An 18,275-nucleotide genomic window follows, 5' to 3' on the forward strand; every position below is an offset into this window, starting at 1 on the left:
CTGGTCCTAGTCCTAGTCCATTCCCAGCCTGGAGTTTTGTTCTATGTTAAATGGTGTTGGGGGGGGGGGGGGAGGGGGGGGGGGTAGAACTTGTCATTCTCTTTCTGTCTAAGAGGCCGTGATGGTGTCCCGAGGTGGAAAAGTTTTCAATTATACCCAAAACTGCCTGTTAACGAAGTTTAAAAAATATTCAAATGAGAGGGACAGAACACTGAGAAGTGGATAACAAAAATGAAATGGTCAACAAAAAGTTGACATCGGCCCAAAGATCAGAGAGAAGAATGACACCTCCTTCCTGCACCATATGTAACTTCCTGTCTGTTTATGAGGTCAAGCATGGTTACTATGGTTGGCTACTGTTGTACAAAATTGATTGTGATTGATGTGTGTGATTATTGCAATGTTATAGAATTAATTAATTAACATCTCCTAAGTTTGAAAAAACAAAACAAAATAACAGCCTATATGATTTGATTTTCACTGTGCTGTAGAATGCATACTCATCACAACACAAATGGCTTTCTACATGGCTTATGCAACGCTCCATTTAACTGTAAACCTTCGAGTATAAAAGCCCAGTGATACGCTGCTGTTTTTTAGATTGTCGCACATGAAGTACCCTCTGTCGCACTGGCCTTCTGCGATTCTTCTGCCTATGCCTCTCATTTTAGTTCGGTGCCACCATTGTTGTCAATTGTTGTCTTGCTCTCCCATAACAGCATTCTACAGCTCTGATGTCACAAGTTTGGCTCTCTCACCTCTCCCCGATGTCTCCAAACCCTCTTTCTCCCTTCTCTCTCTGTCTTTCCATCACAGTTATCACTTTCTCCTCTGTACTCTGTTTTCGGGAGATGTTGCAGGTTCCCAGTTGGCTTGAAGGCAACAGAGACGTGTGAACTGTGTTGTAATCTGTTCATCCTGAGTAGAGATGGTGTTTTGTAGAGATTCTGAATGTATTTAGATTTGACCAGATCTAAATACAGGCTCTGGCAGCATATTGATAAGATTCCTTTTAGTAACGTTTCTCTTCTTTTTTATTCTTTAAATATGTATATATTTTTATTTTGTTCCCTCATTCTTCTTTCATCTACATCCTTTCACTTCCTTAGTAGGACAGTGTCAAACCATCCTTAATTTTCCGTCCATTTTTACTATTTTAGTTTTATGTCAGTTCTGCGTGTGTCTGTATATGAGTGCTTGTATGCGCATGGCAAAGCTGATGTGACGAAAGCCGCAGATGAGACTGGTCCCTGTGTGTTTCATGTTTCAGATGAGACTGGTCCCTGTGTGTTTCATGTTTCAGATGAGACTGGTCCCTGTGTGTTTCATGTTTCAGATGAGACTGGTCCCTGTGTGTTTCATGTTTCAGATGAGACTGGTCCCTGTGTGTTTCATGTTTCTCTGTCTGTGTGCCAATGTGTGAACCTGTATGTGTGAACCTGTATTTGTATGTTCGTCTGTGTGTGTGTGTGTATGTGTGTATGTGTGCGTGCGTGCGTGCGTGCGTGCGTGTGTGTGTGTGAGCTTCATTTACTTGTCTCATCTGTATACTCACTGTGTCTCCTGAGTTGCTTCTCCTTACTTACCCCTCCCCTGCTTCTCACTATGCTATCATCAGTAGGTGTATAGTAGATGCAGACAGACTCACATGGGCACTGCTGACACCATGCTATCGTTGTTTCCCTCCTCTGCAGACACTATCGATGGCTTCACGTAGGCTACACTGTTCATAGAATTCATAGACACCAGAGTCCAAGTAAAGCTCTGTCTTAGCGACTCCAGTCTAGAACTCATAAGGCAGGGACGAAGGGATCAACAAAGTGTTTAATGGTTTCAAGTTAGCATCCCCCAACCTCTTTGTTATTGTCTCTGCCAGTGCCAGGCCAAAGGTGTGACCCCCTATCTGTCCGTCCGTCCGTCTGTCCATGTGTGTGTCCGTCCGTCAGTCTGTGGACAACAGTCTCCGGCACAGATCAACGTGAAACTGTGCACACAAACTACCTGGAAGCCAGACCTCTTTCCCATTTTTCACATTATTATTACTCCTATAGATTTAGTCCAAACATCACGCAAATCGTATCATATAATCAGGTAATCAAGACGGATCTGTCCGATTATTCATATTCCATCCTGATTGGAATCTAAAGTTTGCAGGAGTGGTCAGTTTTAAACAAAATACCTCAAATCATGAATACAGCATCCAATTGCAGTGAAACTTCACTTTGCCCAGGTGGCAGATTTTGGAAAAGCATACTTTCTTGCTATTACTCCCACAGTCCACAGATTTGGTTGTTGAATCTATTACTCAACTGTGTGAAATGTTTTCATTTAGACCTTAAGTCATCGATCGTCTTGTGACTCAGTTTCTGATGGTGAATAAGCAAATGAATGCTTTGGAAAGTGGTAATGGCAATTTGGCAAAGCACAAGCATTTAACTTGGAATTAAATGTGGCACGGAATAGATCCTTCAATTAACATTCATGTCATGTTTCAAGTCAGGCCTGAGTAAGGCAATCAGGATTGAGGATTTACAAATAATTAGTTCAGCCGTTAGGGAACATACACCTAACCTTTTTCATGTACATTTCAATTCAGATGAAGTCAGTTAAAGTCGAATTTTTTCTGTTTATGCTGAAGCATCAGACATCAGTTTTTTTTTTTCTTTGTTTTTTTCTTTTGTTTTTTTTCTAGCTCAGAATAGGCCTTTGGTAGTAGTGACTATATGATCTGAACATGATCTGTCTGCGTCTATGTGCAGCAGTTAAGATGCCCCTCGCCAAACATAACTGATTTTCAAAAATAGAAAAACTTCACCCTTGAAGATTAATTATTTTATTTTGTTCTTTATTTTGTTCTTTATTTTTATTTTTTTTCATTTAAAAAAAATAAAATTGGGTCTTTTTCTGCCTTTATTAGTTAGTATACAGTAGACTGACAGGAAATGGGGAGAGAGAGATGGACACGCAGGAAAGGTCGTCTGGATCGGGATTCAAACCTGCGACATGCTGTCAGGCATTAGCAGCTTAGGAGCCCAGACTGCTACGGCAGCCAACTGAGGAGAGATCATTGCTATGCTATTGGTGCATGGCTATCTTCGAAGCTTCAATATAATAATTTTAACGGCTGAATTATACTTTGTGGTATGACCGTGCCGCTCGCTGATATTTGAAGCTAAAAAATATGTGACAGTAGCACGTTTGTGACCTTGTAGATCGGATGTTTTGGGTGAGAAAATGAAGTGTAAAGCTAGGGAAGAAGGGGCGGGTGGGGGAACTGGAGTTATTTACAGTCATCTACCTGAGTGGTTCTCAACCTGTGTAACAAGGGTCCCCAGATGACAGTGAAGTGACAATTCAAGGACTTTTATGACCTTTTTAATACCTCAAAAAAGAAAGAAAAGAAAAAAAGACCATTACTACATCATACGTGTAATCAACAAACGATACTGCGAAAACTGGTCAAACATTGGCCAAATTGTAAAATTGCCTAATATAAGAAAGAGGCAAAAGAAAATAGACAATGAAACTAAATGTAATGTCTCAACTCAGGGTTGGGGTCCCCAGTTCAAATATTTAATAATAATTATTATTTTGGGGGTCACGGTCGCCACCTAAAAAGGTTGAGAAGCACTAATCTACCTCACGTACAGCTTCTTTCTGGCCACGGTTGTGTTGCTGTTATTTCTCATCAGCCTGTGTTTTGCACACAGCAGCCTCCTACTTCTCTGAACGCCTTCTTTATGCTTCTCGTAATTTAACCATCAAAGTATTCAATCATGCACTGCTGAAAACATCCGACAGGGAGAGAGAGGGAGGGGGAGGGGGAGAGAGAGAGAGAGCGAGAGCAAAGAGAGTGAGTCATGGGAGAAAGAGAAATAAAAACAAACTCGGCAGTGCCCTGGCCTACAGGCCTCTCTGGTCACACTGTGGGCGTCATATACTCGAATGTTTACCGTTTTCCATGGAGACAAAATGAAAACAAACCAAACATGAAAACAAAGTGAGCAAGTATCATTCTGGAACCTTCTGCAGTCTGCATGAGGTGTTTTTCTATCATCTGACAGGCTCTTTGGAAAAACAGATAAGCACTGAACCTACTGCTTGACTGTCTGTCTGTCTGTCTGTCTGTCTGTCTGTCTGTCTGTCTGTCTGTCTGTCTGTCTGTCTGTCTGTCTGTCTGTCTGTCTGTCTGTCTGTCTGTCATAATGTATGCCAGAGCCATATATAGAGACAGCATACTCCTAGTTTGGCCAACTGCAGTATTGGCAGCCTGACTATATATACTGTATATATTTAATTCATCCGTTCATAATCCATACTTTGGATTCTAGTTGGTTGTCTTATCGCTGTCATCGCAAAACTACCATCTTGGCCAAACTGTCTCTATCTATGGCTCTGCCAGCGTGTGTGTGCCCGTCTGTCTGTTGGTTTGCATTTGGACAACGCTTCTTCTCCTTGGGGAAGCGGGTGCATGGACCGACATGCTGCCATGACAACAGAATGTGATTATTACGCACACAAACACTGCATAGCACCTTGAAATGCACCCATGAACACTGCTGTGTGTGTGTGTGTGTGTGTGTGTGTGTGTGTGTGTGTGTGCGTGCGTGCGTGCGTGCGTGCGTGCGTGCGTGCGTGCGTGCGTGCGTGCGTGCGTGCGTGCGTGCGTGTGGGCTCGACTGAGAATGGTGTGATTCAGCATGTCCCCTAACTTCCTCTCTATGTGTGACAAGCTGCGCTCCAACCATTCAGCAAAATCACATGCGATTTTCCAACGAGCTAACCAATCCCACAATGGTCTTAACCCATGATTTCTCTGTGATGCCACTGTTCTTATTTGTATTATTAATTTCACCAAAATCAGCTTCATCATCATTATTGCCATCATCATCATCATCACCATCAATCATCCTTGCCGTCTTCACTGCTGCATGGCCACATTACAGTACATTTTGCGTGCGCGTGTGTGTGCGTGCGTGCGTGCGTGCATGCATTCCTTGTGTGCGTGCGTGCGTTCCTTGTGTGCGTGCGTGTGTTGTATGTGTTCCATTGCTATAAGTTCATTCCACTTTAATGTTCATCATGCTTCCAACCAACACAGTCGCCATTCCTTCCTCAATCTGTTTTAATAAAACATCCATATCTCTGTGTGTGTGTGTGTGTGTGTGTGTGTGTGTGTGTGTGTGTGTGTGTGTGTGTGTGTGTGTGTGTGTGTGTGTGTGTGTGTGTGTGTGTGTGTGTGTGTGTGCGTGCGTGTGTGAACACGTGTGTGCGTTGTGTTCCATGCGAGTGTATTTACACTGATTTTACACCCTCTGTCCCAAACAACACCAACCCCTTCCAACCAAACACGCACACGCACAGTCGCACACCCAAACTCACTCACTCACTCACTCACTCACACACACACACACACACACACACACACACACATGCAGACTGTATATGTGTGTATGATATGAATGTTGTGCAGCTTTTGTGGTGTTTGTGATGGTGGCTCCTGAATGCTTTGGTCTGGTGGAACTCTGAACTGACAACATGTGTCCATTAACTCCTTTTAGAATCTATATTTTATATATATTTTGGTCTTGTTTTGAGATGCACAGGTTCAGGTGGACACTTTGTAAAACATTGAATTAGTTTATATATTCCCATCTTTATTTTTGGCGTCAGGACTGAGATGATTTTCCGACCATCAGCTGTAAAGAGTAAATACACCCGTAGTCACATTATAAAAAAGGCACACTACTATGTTCAACTAGATTGCACTGCACTGTGTTAATCGTGATGTAATAGTATGATGTTTCAATCGTAAAGCAGGAATTATTACATGATTGGGGTGTAGCCGTTAGTGCAACCTTACCTATAGTACAGCAGTTTACTGACAGGGTGTTGTTCCTCTTTAAGATGTAAAAATATACTTTTAGCTGCAGCTGTGTCACTGCAACATTAGAGACTTGCCAGCAATGCAATGTGACCTGACCAAATTCTTACACCAGTGAAAGGGACAGTAATATCCCCAGCATTCATTTCTCCGTTTGTGACTCTGAAGGCTCTGATAAATAGAAAGCTACGTCAATGATGCATGTCACGTGAGGCCACTTGTTCACATCAAAGGTGGGATAACGTGAGGTGTCAAAATGTCTCTATCTTTATATTCGGCTAGTTTACCGTCATAAAGAACAGGGAACTTTTGTACCAATTCTCCTCACCCATATGTTTTATGTTTGCTGAAGTCACGACTCGAGCTAATGCAAAGGACTAGTGTAGTTTCACAGACAAATCTATTATTTTCCCTGATCTGTGCAGACCTTTGCCTATTTAGTTTAGAAATACACTTAAAAACACAAACATTGTACACTGCAACAACAAAAAATAACTTGTCAATGCCATTACACACATTGTATTTTGGTAGTCTCTACCTCGTGTCGACACTCAAAAATAAAACTATGAACTATAAAATACTGTTTTGACATGCCCACTTGACACCTCCAGATTGACTACAGCCAGTAAAAACAACCATCTGACAGTCAGGGCCTTGAGAGTGTACAAATATTATGAAATATAACCAAATGGACCTATAAGGATTGTACTGTGCAGATACCTTCAGAGGAAACATGGATTGTTGCCACCTGGGTCTGAGCATCCACCTGTCAGACTGTTTTTGTCTGCTGGAGGACGTGTATGTCTGTCTGTCTCTCTGTCTGGGGGTTTCCCTGATCCCCCCCGCCCCACACACACACACACCGTCTTCTTACCTTTCTCACCTTCTCACTATCTTCTTTCTTGCACTCTTCCCCTACCCCCTTTTTTGTCCTTTCCTTTTCTCTCCTGGCACAGATGCGAGTGGTGAAAGCGTTCCGTAGTTCGCTGTACGAGGGCCGGGAGAAGCCCGAGTCAAGGAACTCCATCCACAACTTCATGGCCCACCCAGAGTTCCTCATCAACGACCTCATCCACAACATCCCACTGATCGACGACACGGACGTGGACGACGAATCGGAGCTCAGCAGATACCAGCACCTGCACCCGGCCCTGCGCAAGCCGCCACCCCCACCCGCCCAGCACCCGCCCCCGACTCGCACCCGCCCCACACGCCCCTACCGCCAGCACAGCCTCCCGGTGACCCCGTGCAACAGGAACAACAACAACAACAGCAGCAGCAGTAACAGCAGCGGTGGCGGCAGTTCAGCGATGAACAGAAGCAATGATGGCGTACCAAGTCAGAGTGACCGGAGCCCTTACCATCCCTTCCACCACCACCATCACCACCCCCACAACTCCTACCACCCGCCCCATTACCATCACCATCATCATCATCTTCATCATCTTCATTATCATGACAGGGACAGGCTAGCCAACCCTGTGCCCTCTTTCCCTCACCTGGCCCCCACCCTCTATTGCGTAGAGACCTCCTTATAACTGAGACTAAAGAGGAGAGTGGTGGTCAACAGGGGAGAGGTGTGTGGGGGTGGATGGGTGGAGTATAAAGTCTGTTTCATCAGAGTTCAAAGCAAGGAAGGAGTGAGGGACAGGGGGTGGACAATTGAATTGAAGACTTTCCCTTGGAGGCTCCTTGCGAACATTAAGAGTTTCCCTCTATTTGACACCCTCCAGGCCCCAAAGCCTGACCCTCCCCTCCAAATACCTCCAACCACCCCCTTTACCCTCCTGTAACTCCTCCCACCACATAGACTCCTCCATGCACATGTGGGGGGGGGGGGGGGGGGGAGGCGGGGATGGACACGATGAATCTGCAACTCTACTACACATCCCAAGAGGCATTGGGGGCCAAAGGGGGCAGACTCATTCTGTTTCCCAAATGGTGTTCTCGTCTGCCTACCCACCGCCATTCACATCACAATTCCTCTAGTTATTTTCTAAAGCTTTTGAAACCACTATGTTGCTTGCGATACAAGTGATGCTTTGTGCTTTCTTTAACCACAGTCTCATTTATTTGGTTGAGTGGTTGGTTAGTTTCATTCATATTTCTATTTATTTGTACTTCTTCAGTTACTTCTCATTACGTTCATGTGTTCTTTATTCTTTTCAACCTCATGCAGGATTTTGTTTTATCTGCTCATTTTTATTTATTTTATTAAAAAATAAAGAATGTATTTATTTCATTTATTAGCTTTCCTTCCTCTCTTTCTCTCTCTTTCTCTGTTTGTATGTGTATTGTCTTGTCTCTTCTGGGGGGAAAAATGACAAAAAACATCAAAAACAGAACTTGCAACAATGGATACTGTTCATTTAAACCTAATCGTAAATACATAAGAGAATGTCTGTATAATAATGTGTCAAAGTCTGAGCAGTGACGACAGAGACCAGAGAGCTAGTCTTGTGGTCACCATTGCTTCTCAAACATGACTGGCCAACCCGTGAAAGCCTCCACATACATATTCCCAAGGGCCCACACTATTCTGACATGGTGGCAAAGAGCATGAAATGACCTGGATTCATAGACTGAGGCATATGCCTATAAAATATACAGTTTTGCTCCATGCAGTAAAGACTTTTAACTTGCACTCTCCCATCCCCACCCAAAAGGTCTCACTGTTTGGCCTCTTGTCGTCAGCGTATGGACATTAGTATTTAAGTTGGTTTTAAAGCAGAATGCTTTGGGAGCATTAACCCTTTAAATGCCATCAACCACAGAACGCACATCTGATGGCCCTTTAAAACCTTACATTCACTACCTGCTTCTGCTCCACTGCCGTTGTTAATGTCCTCTTCTCATCTGCGCATGAAACACAACTGTGAATGTATGCAAACATTCTGTTCCATACTGGGTGAAAGATGCTAGGACACCAATGTACTACTGATGTACAAGCACTCACCATTCCCACAATCAGGTCCTTGTCTGATTATATCACTTTTGCTCCTACTGCACATCCTGACCAGGTCTATAATTTGACCAATGTCAATGAGAGCTCACTTGTCATATCTTCATTTTGATACTATGTCAAAAACTGTCCGCATCACATCATCATCACCAAATGCAGTGCTTCACTGTCTGGGAATCATATGACTTGTACCTCTCCAAAAATACTCACACTAACACATTACACAAACAAAGCCAACACAAAACATATGCACTAAATGCATTCCCCACAACAACACGTGGTGGAGCACTCATACTAACATTACATTCCACCTTCATCTCTAGAGCCTTCTGTCTACCCTAACATTCCATGGGCACATTTTAAAAAAAAAGAACATTCCAATGATGTCATCACATTCCAGATTTAAAGTGTGAGAGTGCCCGCCCCTCTTGTATCCCATGTTGCACTAGGTGTGGGTGAATCGCTTATGTTATGTTGCCTCTGAGTGTGACTACAATGCAATTACAGCCCTGGACCCCTCCCCATCCCCCAACCCTCCTCCTCCAGACCTCCACCTCCCATATCTTGCCATGATCCCGATCTACTGCTATCACCACACCAGACAAGGCAGGGGCAAACAATATGCAACAGACTGCTGTGTCAGCAAGTGCAGTTGGACCTAGAATAAGAAATGCGTAATGTACAAAGTAGAAATGTCTACATGCCAACAGGAAGAGAGAACATGTCCGTCCTTCTAACGCTACTTCAAGTTACACACTGGGCTCTCTGGGAAACACCCTCACCTGTATAGAACTCTCATCTCCTAGAATGCCCCATCATCACACTAGTCATCTCCTAGAATGCCCCATCATCACATTAGTCATCTCCTAGAATGCCCCATCATCACACTAGTCATCTCCTAGAATGCCCCATCATCACATTAGTCATCTCCTAGAATGCCCCATCATCACACTAGTCATCTCCTAGAATGCCCCATCATCACATTAGTCATCATGGTCACCACCCTTGACCGGCCAATGAACTGGCTGGCTGTGGCAGTTGTGTTGGTCTTTTTGAAGCATGCATTTGGTATCATTAATGTCACTCTTTCTGTCTTGTGTAATATAATTTAGGCTAGATACTATAGTCTGTGTGCTTCAATCTCCATATCTCTTGTCATGCTCTCTCACACAGACATACAACACACTAACACATACATGCAAACAAACACCATATTCTGGCCATGTCTAACCTATAGTCTATTTCAGCACCGTCTAGCAAAGCTCTACAATTTTGGCTGCAATACACACACACACACACACACACACACACACACACACACACACACACACACACACACACACACACACACACACACACACACACACCTGTAATCTGTAATGGTGTAAATCCCACAGTCCAGTTCCAAACATCTCTCTCTGTCCCTCCATCCTGCCACTTTTCTTCGTGATGTTGTGAGACAAATTCACAGGAGGGAAAACACGTGAAAATAATATATTAGAATATATTTACTATGAAAGTTATAAATTATTGTACAACTCCACCACTACTGTACATATCGCCCCCAAATACGCACATTAATTTACAGCTATTTGGTTCCTGTAACATTTTTTCTTCTTCTTTTAATTCTATTGCTTTTTGTAAAGAGCGGAACAACAAAATGGAAGCGCTTGTATATTATTATTGTTGTTATTATTATTATTATTATGTTATTATGTTAATTCTTGATTTCATCCACCGGTGCTCCCACTGATGGAAAAGGGACAGTTGCACATTTCTCCCGAGTGTACTCTCAGGACTGCGTTTTCTGTCCACTGAACAGCCCCCTGAGGTGTGCAGAGATGCTTTGTCTCTTCAAGCACCATTGAGGATATACAGACATGTACCTCAGTAGATCAACCATGACCCAAGAGGGGACCCGGTAAGGACAATAGGAACCCTGGAAGGTAATGCAGAGCTAGAGTGCAATGCATTGGTCACATGCATCTGATTAGGCTGTCCTTGTAGATCTGCTCCGAAGTATTACTGCCATGCTGTAATGGCAGAAAGACGTGATGGTGTTAAGGTCTCCATCATATACAGTTGTAAATATTCTGTGTGGAATGGGCCCCCTTCTTGCACATTGCAGTGCTGTGCTGTTCCGCAGACAGAAAATGCAGGCTTAAGCCTGCATTATACTTCATCGTATGACAGTGTTGTGCACAGAAAATAGCCTATCTACAAGCACACAACGAGTGGTGTTTTGAGTTTGTAGATCTACCGTCGTAAGACGGAGCATAAATCAGGCTTCAACTGTGTTGAAATGGAAAAAAGGAAGAAAAAAAATCTTAAGACCATTGAATATATATTAAAAGAGTTACCTGCCTGTTATTTAAGCAAATAAATATATATAAATATATATATATATAAATATATATATATATGAGGAAGAACACACCTGTATACTGTAGACTAAAACTGTATGGAAATCTATGAGAATTTAATGGGAATAAGTCCAACACCTTTTGTCTGTATGAAAGAAAAAAACTATCAAAGTATTCTACAATAATAACTTTGACAAAGTCTGTGTGACTTGCTGTGTTGTTTATTCTCACTGGTGGAGGGATAGAGGCTTTTGTACATTTTAGTTGAGTTATTGTGTATGTTTAGTAAGAATACACTACAGGTTGACTAGATATGGGGCTATCAGTGGCTTCAATAGCTGCTTTCTTTTTTTTTTAAATCACACCCGTGTGAAGTGAGGGGCGCTCTTATCATCATACATCATCATGACGTAACATGTCTATTTGCTCAGACACTATGATGTGAAATTCACCATTCATTGTCAATGGGAATTTAATCTTTGTGTAGGACAAAAATATCTGATTTGCTCAGACACATATGACGTAAATTCTCCATTCATCGTCAATGGGAATGGGTTTCTGTAAGACGAAGATCTACACTAATAGCTGAATATAGGAGGGTCTATAGCGCCCCTCAAAAAATGAATCAATGTTATAATCTAGACTACTATCAGTATCAGTATACTGGTAGTATACTAGTATACTACTAGTATTCTAGTATTATACTAGTATAGTATACTAGTAGTATACTAATATAGGCCATGGTCAGTTATCCCTCTGATCATTACTCCTGATCATTATTCCAATTACTCTACAAAAGCATAATATCATTATTCAAAAGAAAGGTTATTGGAAGGAAATGTAAAAGTTGACCACTTTCTTCAATGCACAGCTATACAAGCCCGACCCTGAGCGAGGAGTGCTGTGATACTATACTTTAGTGGCCAATCCTGAGGCTCTGACACTGAGGTTCCAAGGACAAGCTCTGTCTCAGTCAAAAGGACAAGATGTGAGGTGTGGACTCTAGCTAACTGAGCTGATGTTACAGACAGCACCACGAACGGTACAAGGTAAATTCTGTAGTTCTCAATATATTACTCCTCTTTTGCGATATAGGTCCCCTACCTGTCTATTTTGTTGTTTTACAGTTTCAGATCACTTCAGTTGCAGTGTACTGTTGCTTTATCCAATTTAGCATCTTGCTCTGCTGTACTCAACTGTCCAATCTATTCAGTAAGGGTGATTTAATAAGAACGTATGTGTGATGAATGATTCAAGGGCTTTAATAGGACAGTTCATGACATGTGATTCATGATTCAAGGGCTTTTATCAGGACAGTACTTTGTGATTCATCACCCACTTGATTCATCACCCACTTTGTGATTCATCACCCACATAGTAAACCTCTCCATCAAACAGGGACAGGTCCCCCAAGATTTCAAACTGGCCAAAGTAACCCCCTTGCACAAGAAAGGGAGTAAATTAGACCCCGGCAACTACCGCCCTATTTCTATTCTTAGTTCCATCTCGAAAGTGATGGAAAAAATAGTCTATGAACAGGTTGAAAAGTATCTTGCCACTAATAAATTATTGTACGAGTTCCAATCTGGCTTCAGAACATCCCACTCCACTGACACATGCCTTCTCTATTTGAGCGACCACATCAAACAAGAGGTGGACGCTGGCAAATACTGCGGCATGGTCATGCTGGACCTCCAAAAGGCTTTTGACACCGTGAACCACTCCATACTGGTTAACAAGCTAAAAGCAATTGGTTTCGATAGCACATCAGTGAGCTGGATGCAATCCTACCTGGAGGGGAGAGAACAGATGGTGGAAGTGAACGGAACACTGTCCCCCCCCCTCCCAGTGAGCTGTGGCGTTCCACAAGGAAGCATACTAGGGCCTCTACTGTTCCTAATATATGTAAACGACATGACTTCAGCTTGTGACTGCAACTTGTTCCTGTTCGCAGATGACTCAGCACTGCTGGTCTCGGACAGGGACAAACTGCAGGTTGAAAATGCCCTCAGCTCTGAACTCGGTAGAATCTGCACCTGGCTCGCTGATAACAAACTATCTTTACACCTGGGAAAAACTGAATCCATTCTCTTTGGCTCTATTAGTAATCTCAGCAAGGCAAATGGCTTCTTGGTTAGAGTGGGTGACAATGTTATCACACGTAAAGATGAAATTACCTACCTAGGTTCCATCCTGGAGGCTAATCTTTCCGGTGATAAAATGGCCACCAACGTAATCAAAAAAGTCAACCATAGAACAAGATTCCTCTACAGGATCTCCTCACTGGTCAACAAAAACACCTTGAAGACCTTAACAGGAGCCCTTGTACAGGGTTTCTTTGACTATGCATGCACCTCCTGGTACCACAGCACCTCAAAGGCCCTTAAAACCAGGCTCCAGACTTCCCAAAACAAACTGGTCAGGCTCCTACTTGATCTAGCCCCCCGAACCCACCTCACCCCTGCCCACTTCGACAGGCTGGAATGGCTTAGGGTCGACGACAGAGTACAGCATCTTGCAATGGGTCTGGTCCACAAGATTTGATACACCACCAAGATACCCATGTACCTGTCTAGATACTTCCTTAATGTTAACGAAGTCCACACCCACAACACCAGAGGGAGTGCAACGAACCATGTACAACCCAGATTCGGCACAAACAAGGGACTAAATTCTTTTCGCTCCTATGCCACCAAAATGTGGAACACCCTACCAACTGTCATTAAGACATGCGAATCCCTTGACTCCTTCAAAACCGCTCTCAAAGGGCACCTACGGATGGCTGCAATTCGAAACTGGCCCCCGTAAAATCTGAATCCCCCCCCCACCGCCCCCCCCTTTTTCCCCTCACTGTATATATTTCTTTTCCCTTTTTACCTCCTTTATGATGAATTCCTGTTCTGTCTATAGAAGTGTCTATTTGTACGTCTCTAAATGTTTTGATGATTTGAACATGGTGGACCCTATTGGAAACAAGTGTAATGCTTAATTGGGTCGTCCACTCACAGTTAACAGCCTTTGTATTGAGTTTGTGCTTGAAATGTACTGTAATTCTGCAAACTGTTAATAAATTCTTCAATCAATCAATCAATCAATTCATGGTTCAAGTCGACTTTTACAAGTATAATACAGAATATTCAATTTTGACCTTTAATGATATGTTCCTAGTGTTTACAATACATTCAATATACCTGCAACGAATACAATAACAGTGCAGTACATTTCAAAGCCAAAGTTGCCTATCAATAGTACTGACATATAGGATTTGATAGCTAATTACATACATTTATTGTCTGTTTAATGTTTGTGTAGGACAAAGTTTGTGCACACACACCAAACGCTGGATATAAAAATTCCAAGAGAATAAACCTCAAATTTTCATTTGGATAATATCTTATCGACAATCATTGTCGATAAGCCATTCTCAACCTGGGGTTGATTCGTTATAACGATTTATAATCATGTAGCCTATGACCACATGCAGTTTTAAGACCAGGAATATAATGCATTATAAGTAGTGGTCATAATGCATTGCTCAGTGGAACAGCACATTATAACTACTTTAACTTACAATATACTATAGACCGGTGCCTGGCTGTAGAGTTGGTAACGATGGAAGTTGGAGATCCATGCCCCACCAGGCTATGCAATTCCCGTTGAACCCGTGTCCCTTTTATGCCCATGCATATACATGTATGGAGTTCTAGAGAGAGAGAGAGAGAGAGAGAGAGAGAGTTGATCACGATCGACACATTACACTAGTTTCCTTTTATATGCATAAACACAGGCTTGTGTTCCGTCAATTTCAGATAACTGTGATAGCCAAATCATTATTTTATCAAAAACGTTAGTGGTTATGACAAGATATTGAGTTATTATAATGACTTAAAACCTCATACAATGTTGAGACATTTAGAACTAGAAAAGGTGTTCAGAAGTGCCATCAGAATGCAGAATGTTCACAAAATGTTGTAATGCTCACCACCATACCATTTGGCCCAACTGAATTTGGTCAACTTCAACTTAATTAAGTTAATCAGGTGTGCCAAGTTCCAAGATTGTTGTGGTGCTGTATGAATTTGTATAGAAGTTATTCACCTTTTTGTGATTTTGGCCTATTTGGCTTATACAATTTAATCAGTTCTTCCTTAACCTATGACAAACTCACACAAAGCATAAGAGGGTTTTTTTATTATTATCCTGCAAAAAATATCTGAACACAGACAGACAGACAGACAGTCAGACAGACAGACAGACAGACAAATGAAAGTAGATACAGGTCAAGATTATACGGGTCACAACTGGTTAGTATGTCAAACAAAACTTTGTCAGAAAATTGTCAGATTGACATCAAACTACGAACAGCATGCTTTTTGTGTGTCTAAGAGCTCTAGGGTTAAAGGTTTTGGGGGCAAGTTACAATTGTGTTTTCCACTAGGCCTATACATAACTCGAATACAGTTAAATACATGTCTACTGAAGGTCACTCTTTTTTCCACAATTCTCAGAAAAGCCATTACATAGCTCACATCAACCCAGTGTTTGGTCTGTTCAAAGGGGGTGGGGTTTATTGTGCCATTCGATGTATCAATGTGTGTGTGTGTGTGTGTGTGTGCGTGCGTGCGTGCGTGCGTGCGTGCGTGCGTGCGTGCGTGCGTGTACACGTGTGTACAGAACCGGGGCTGTTTGTGATTTGGGAGAAATAACAAAAAGCACTAAAGCCATTTGCCCACCAAAGGCTCCTGAACTACAAAGTTCAAGAACTACAATTAGTTCCTTATAACCGTATTTCCACCAGACACAGAGAACCGGGATTCTGCAACCAATTGGCAGAAAGTAATTTTGTGTTGGTGGTCATGACATCATCCTCATCATTAGGCACGAGAGTTGCGTTCCTCTTCCTCATTCTCCAGCTGATGGGCAGGCCTGTAGCGGGCCATACCTCTACAATCCACTGTCCGGAGGGCAGGGTTTCGGTGGGTGTTCTCCATACTGCCCACCGAGGTGTACCCTTTATCATAGAGTACACAGTAGGGGACATATAGTGTCCTGAGGAAAGACCAGATGTCATGATAAGTCCAGTCCAGTAGAGGGTTGACTCTCATGTAATCTGGCCAGCCAGGGTCAGTAGGACACATGCGTGTGAGTGTGTGTGAGTAAGGGTCAGTTCTCCTGGTTCCCATCAGTACTGCTTCGAGTTCTGGTCTCCTCTCCTTAAGTTCACTGAGTGCCTGACGAATAGTGCCCTCCATTGAGATCAGCTCCAGGTCGTATCTCTTGATGCTGTCCTGGATAAAGTGTTCCATTTCTGGAAACGCAGAGACGGTACGAATGTAGAGAGCTTTTAACTTGTCTTTACAATCTGGACACCTTTGTTTCAGAGCGGCGTAGTAGAGATGTATCAGAGCAGTACAGTCTTTTCCTCCATTGAATCCAACACATACCTCCTCAGAGGGGTAACGGTCCATCGCCTCCTCTATTGTCCTCAGAGCTGAAGACACTTTGTCTCCCAGCGGACAACCTGTGCCAATCTGTGGACCTCTGCTGGAGCGATGGACACAGGGTCAGTGACCAGAGGAATCACACTGCCTTTATACCCTCTTCCCCAAGCTGGCCTGGAGCCGTGTCAGAGCTGGGGCGATGTCTACCTCATCTGCATCCACAAATACCTCTCTTGTGTGAAACACGGTACCTGAACCAGCAAACAGATGTTCCACACTGTTGAAGGTTCTCTGCAGCTGGGAGGGAATGCCAGGAAATATGTACACATTACGAACACTTACTAGGGGGTATCGTAGGGGGTTTTCAGTTTGGGGGTCCTTGCTGAAGTTGAGTTTAGCGGAGCGTGGTACCATGGCTAGCTTCATAGCAGCACTGTCTTTCTCCACCGCCCCAAAAGACTCCTCTACCAGCCGGGACAGCTCTGGGTGGGGGTGTAGCTCCTCTTGGAATGCCATGGCAACACTTGAAAGGTGACGTCGTCATGGGTGGGGCCAATGCCTCCTGAGGTGAGGAGGTGGGTGTACTGGGGGGAGAGGAGTGCCACCTCCCTGGCAATCACCTCTGGCACATCTGGGATTATCGTAATACGCTCAACGCACACACCCAGCTTTCTCAGTGCATGACAAAGAAACACACTGTTGCTGTCTACTGTGTGACCCTTGAGAATCTCGTCTGATGATAAGGATGGCTGCCGTGGTGGCTCCACCTTTGACCCGGGTGAAAGAGGAGGAGCCAGAACTTCTGTGGATTTCAGCCATTGTTGCCTTGGTAACCTGAACTACACTCATGAGTCGGAACACTGCCTTGCTGAACCTACTAATATGCATTTAAACATGACGCACATATCTGACTTCAATATGGTAGAGAACTAACAACACCACCTTACATAGGCTGACCAGAACTCTTGTCTGATGTCACTCACAACACAAATCGTAGCCATGCCATTGCAATCTGTGATTTTTTTTTGATTTTTTTCTTCCTTTTTATTTTGTTTTAACCATGCAGTGTCAATTATCTAATGTAATCCTGGCTCGCTACACTTCCTCTGCCAGCCTGGGGAGGACAGCGGACTGACCTCATGCTTCCTTCTATGCATGAGGAGTCCAAGCTGCTTTTTGTCACCTGACAGGGGGAGTTTCATATAGATTTCTGTATCTGTCTCTTTGTGTCCCTTTATTCCTATATATGGAGTTCTGTGTCAGGTATGTCCAAATATGAAGTGTTGTAATGTCAGAACAGGCCAGCTCCATATATGGCATGCCCAAATATGGAGTCTATGCAGATGTCAGAACATATTTGTGGTGTCAGAACAAGCCAGCTCCATATATGGAGCCTGGGCAGGGGCCCGGTCCAGAGCCTGGGCAGAGACATTTTGTGGCGGTTCTGGACAACCATGGGTCTGACAGACTCGACACTGGGCACTGCACTCCCTGCAGGGGTGTGGAACACGTGTGTCGAATTTGAAGTTGGTGGGCCAAACGGTTCTTGAGTTATGTGCATTACAGACGACACACGTACAGACATACAGAGACGTGGTGCATTTATAGATAGATAGGTCAACAGA

At 43.3% G+C, this 18,275-nt stretch overlaps 1 protein-coding gene and 1 pseudogene across 2 annotated transcripts in view; one reads left to right on the forward strand and one right to left on the reverse strand.

Annotated features, from left to right (window-relative positions):
• The window catches only part of LOC306932493 (plasma membrane calcium-transporting ATPase 3-like), a gene marked incomplete at its 5' end in the record, with an annotated part of 51,261 nt that extends 43,568 nt beyond the window's left edge, over positions 1-7,693 (forward strand). Inside the window, 1 exon segment of the mRNA XM_079514325.1 lies at positions 6,841-7,693. Coding sequence (XP_079370451.1) covers positions 6,841-7,422 — 582 coding nt within the window. The 3' untranslated portion in view covers positions 7,423-7,693.
• Positions 7,694-16,083: 8,390 nt separating this feature from the next.
• On the reverse strand, positions 16,084-17,469 carry LOC306932502 (FAD synthase-like; annotated as a pseudogene). Its single transcript has one exon. The product of its transcript is annotated as an FAD synthase-like (transcript).
• Positions 17,470-18,275: the final 806 nt, after the last annotated feature.

The sequence above is a fragment of the Electrona antarctica genome, assembly GCF_951216825.1.
Source record: "Electrona antarctica genome assembly, chromosome: 2".
Classification (NCBI taxonomy): Eukaryota; Metazoa; Chordata; class Actinopteri; order Myctophiformes; family Myctophidae; genus Electrona; species Electrona antarctica.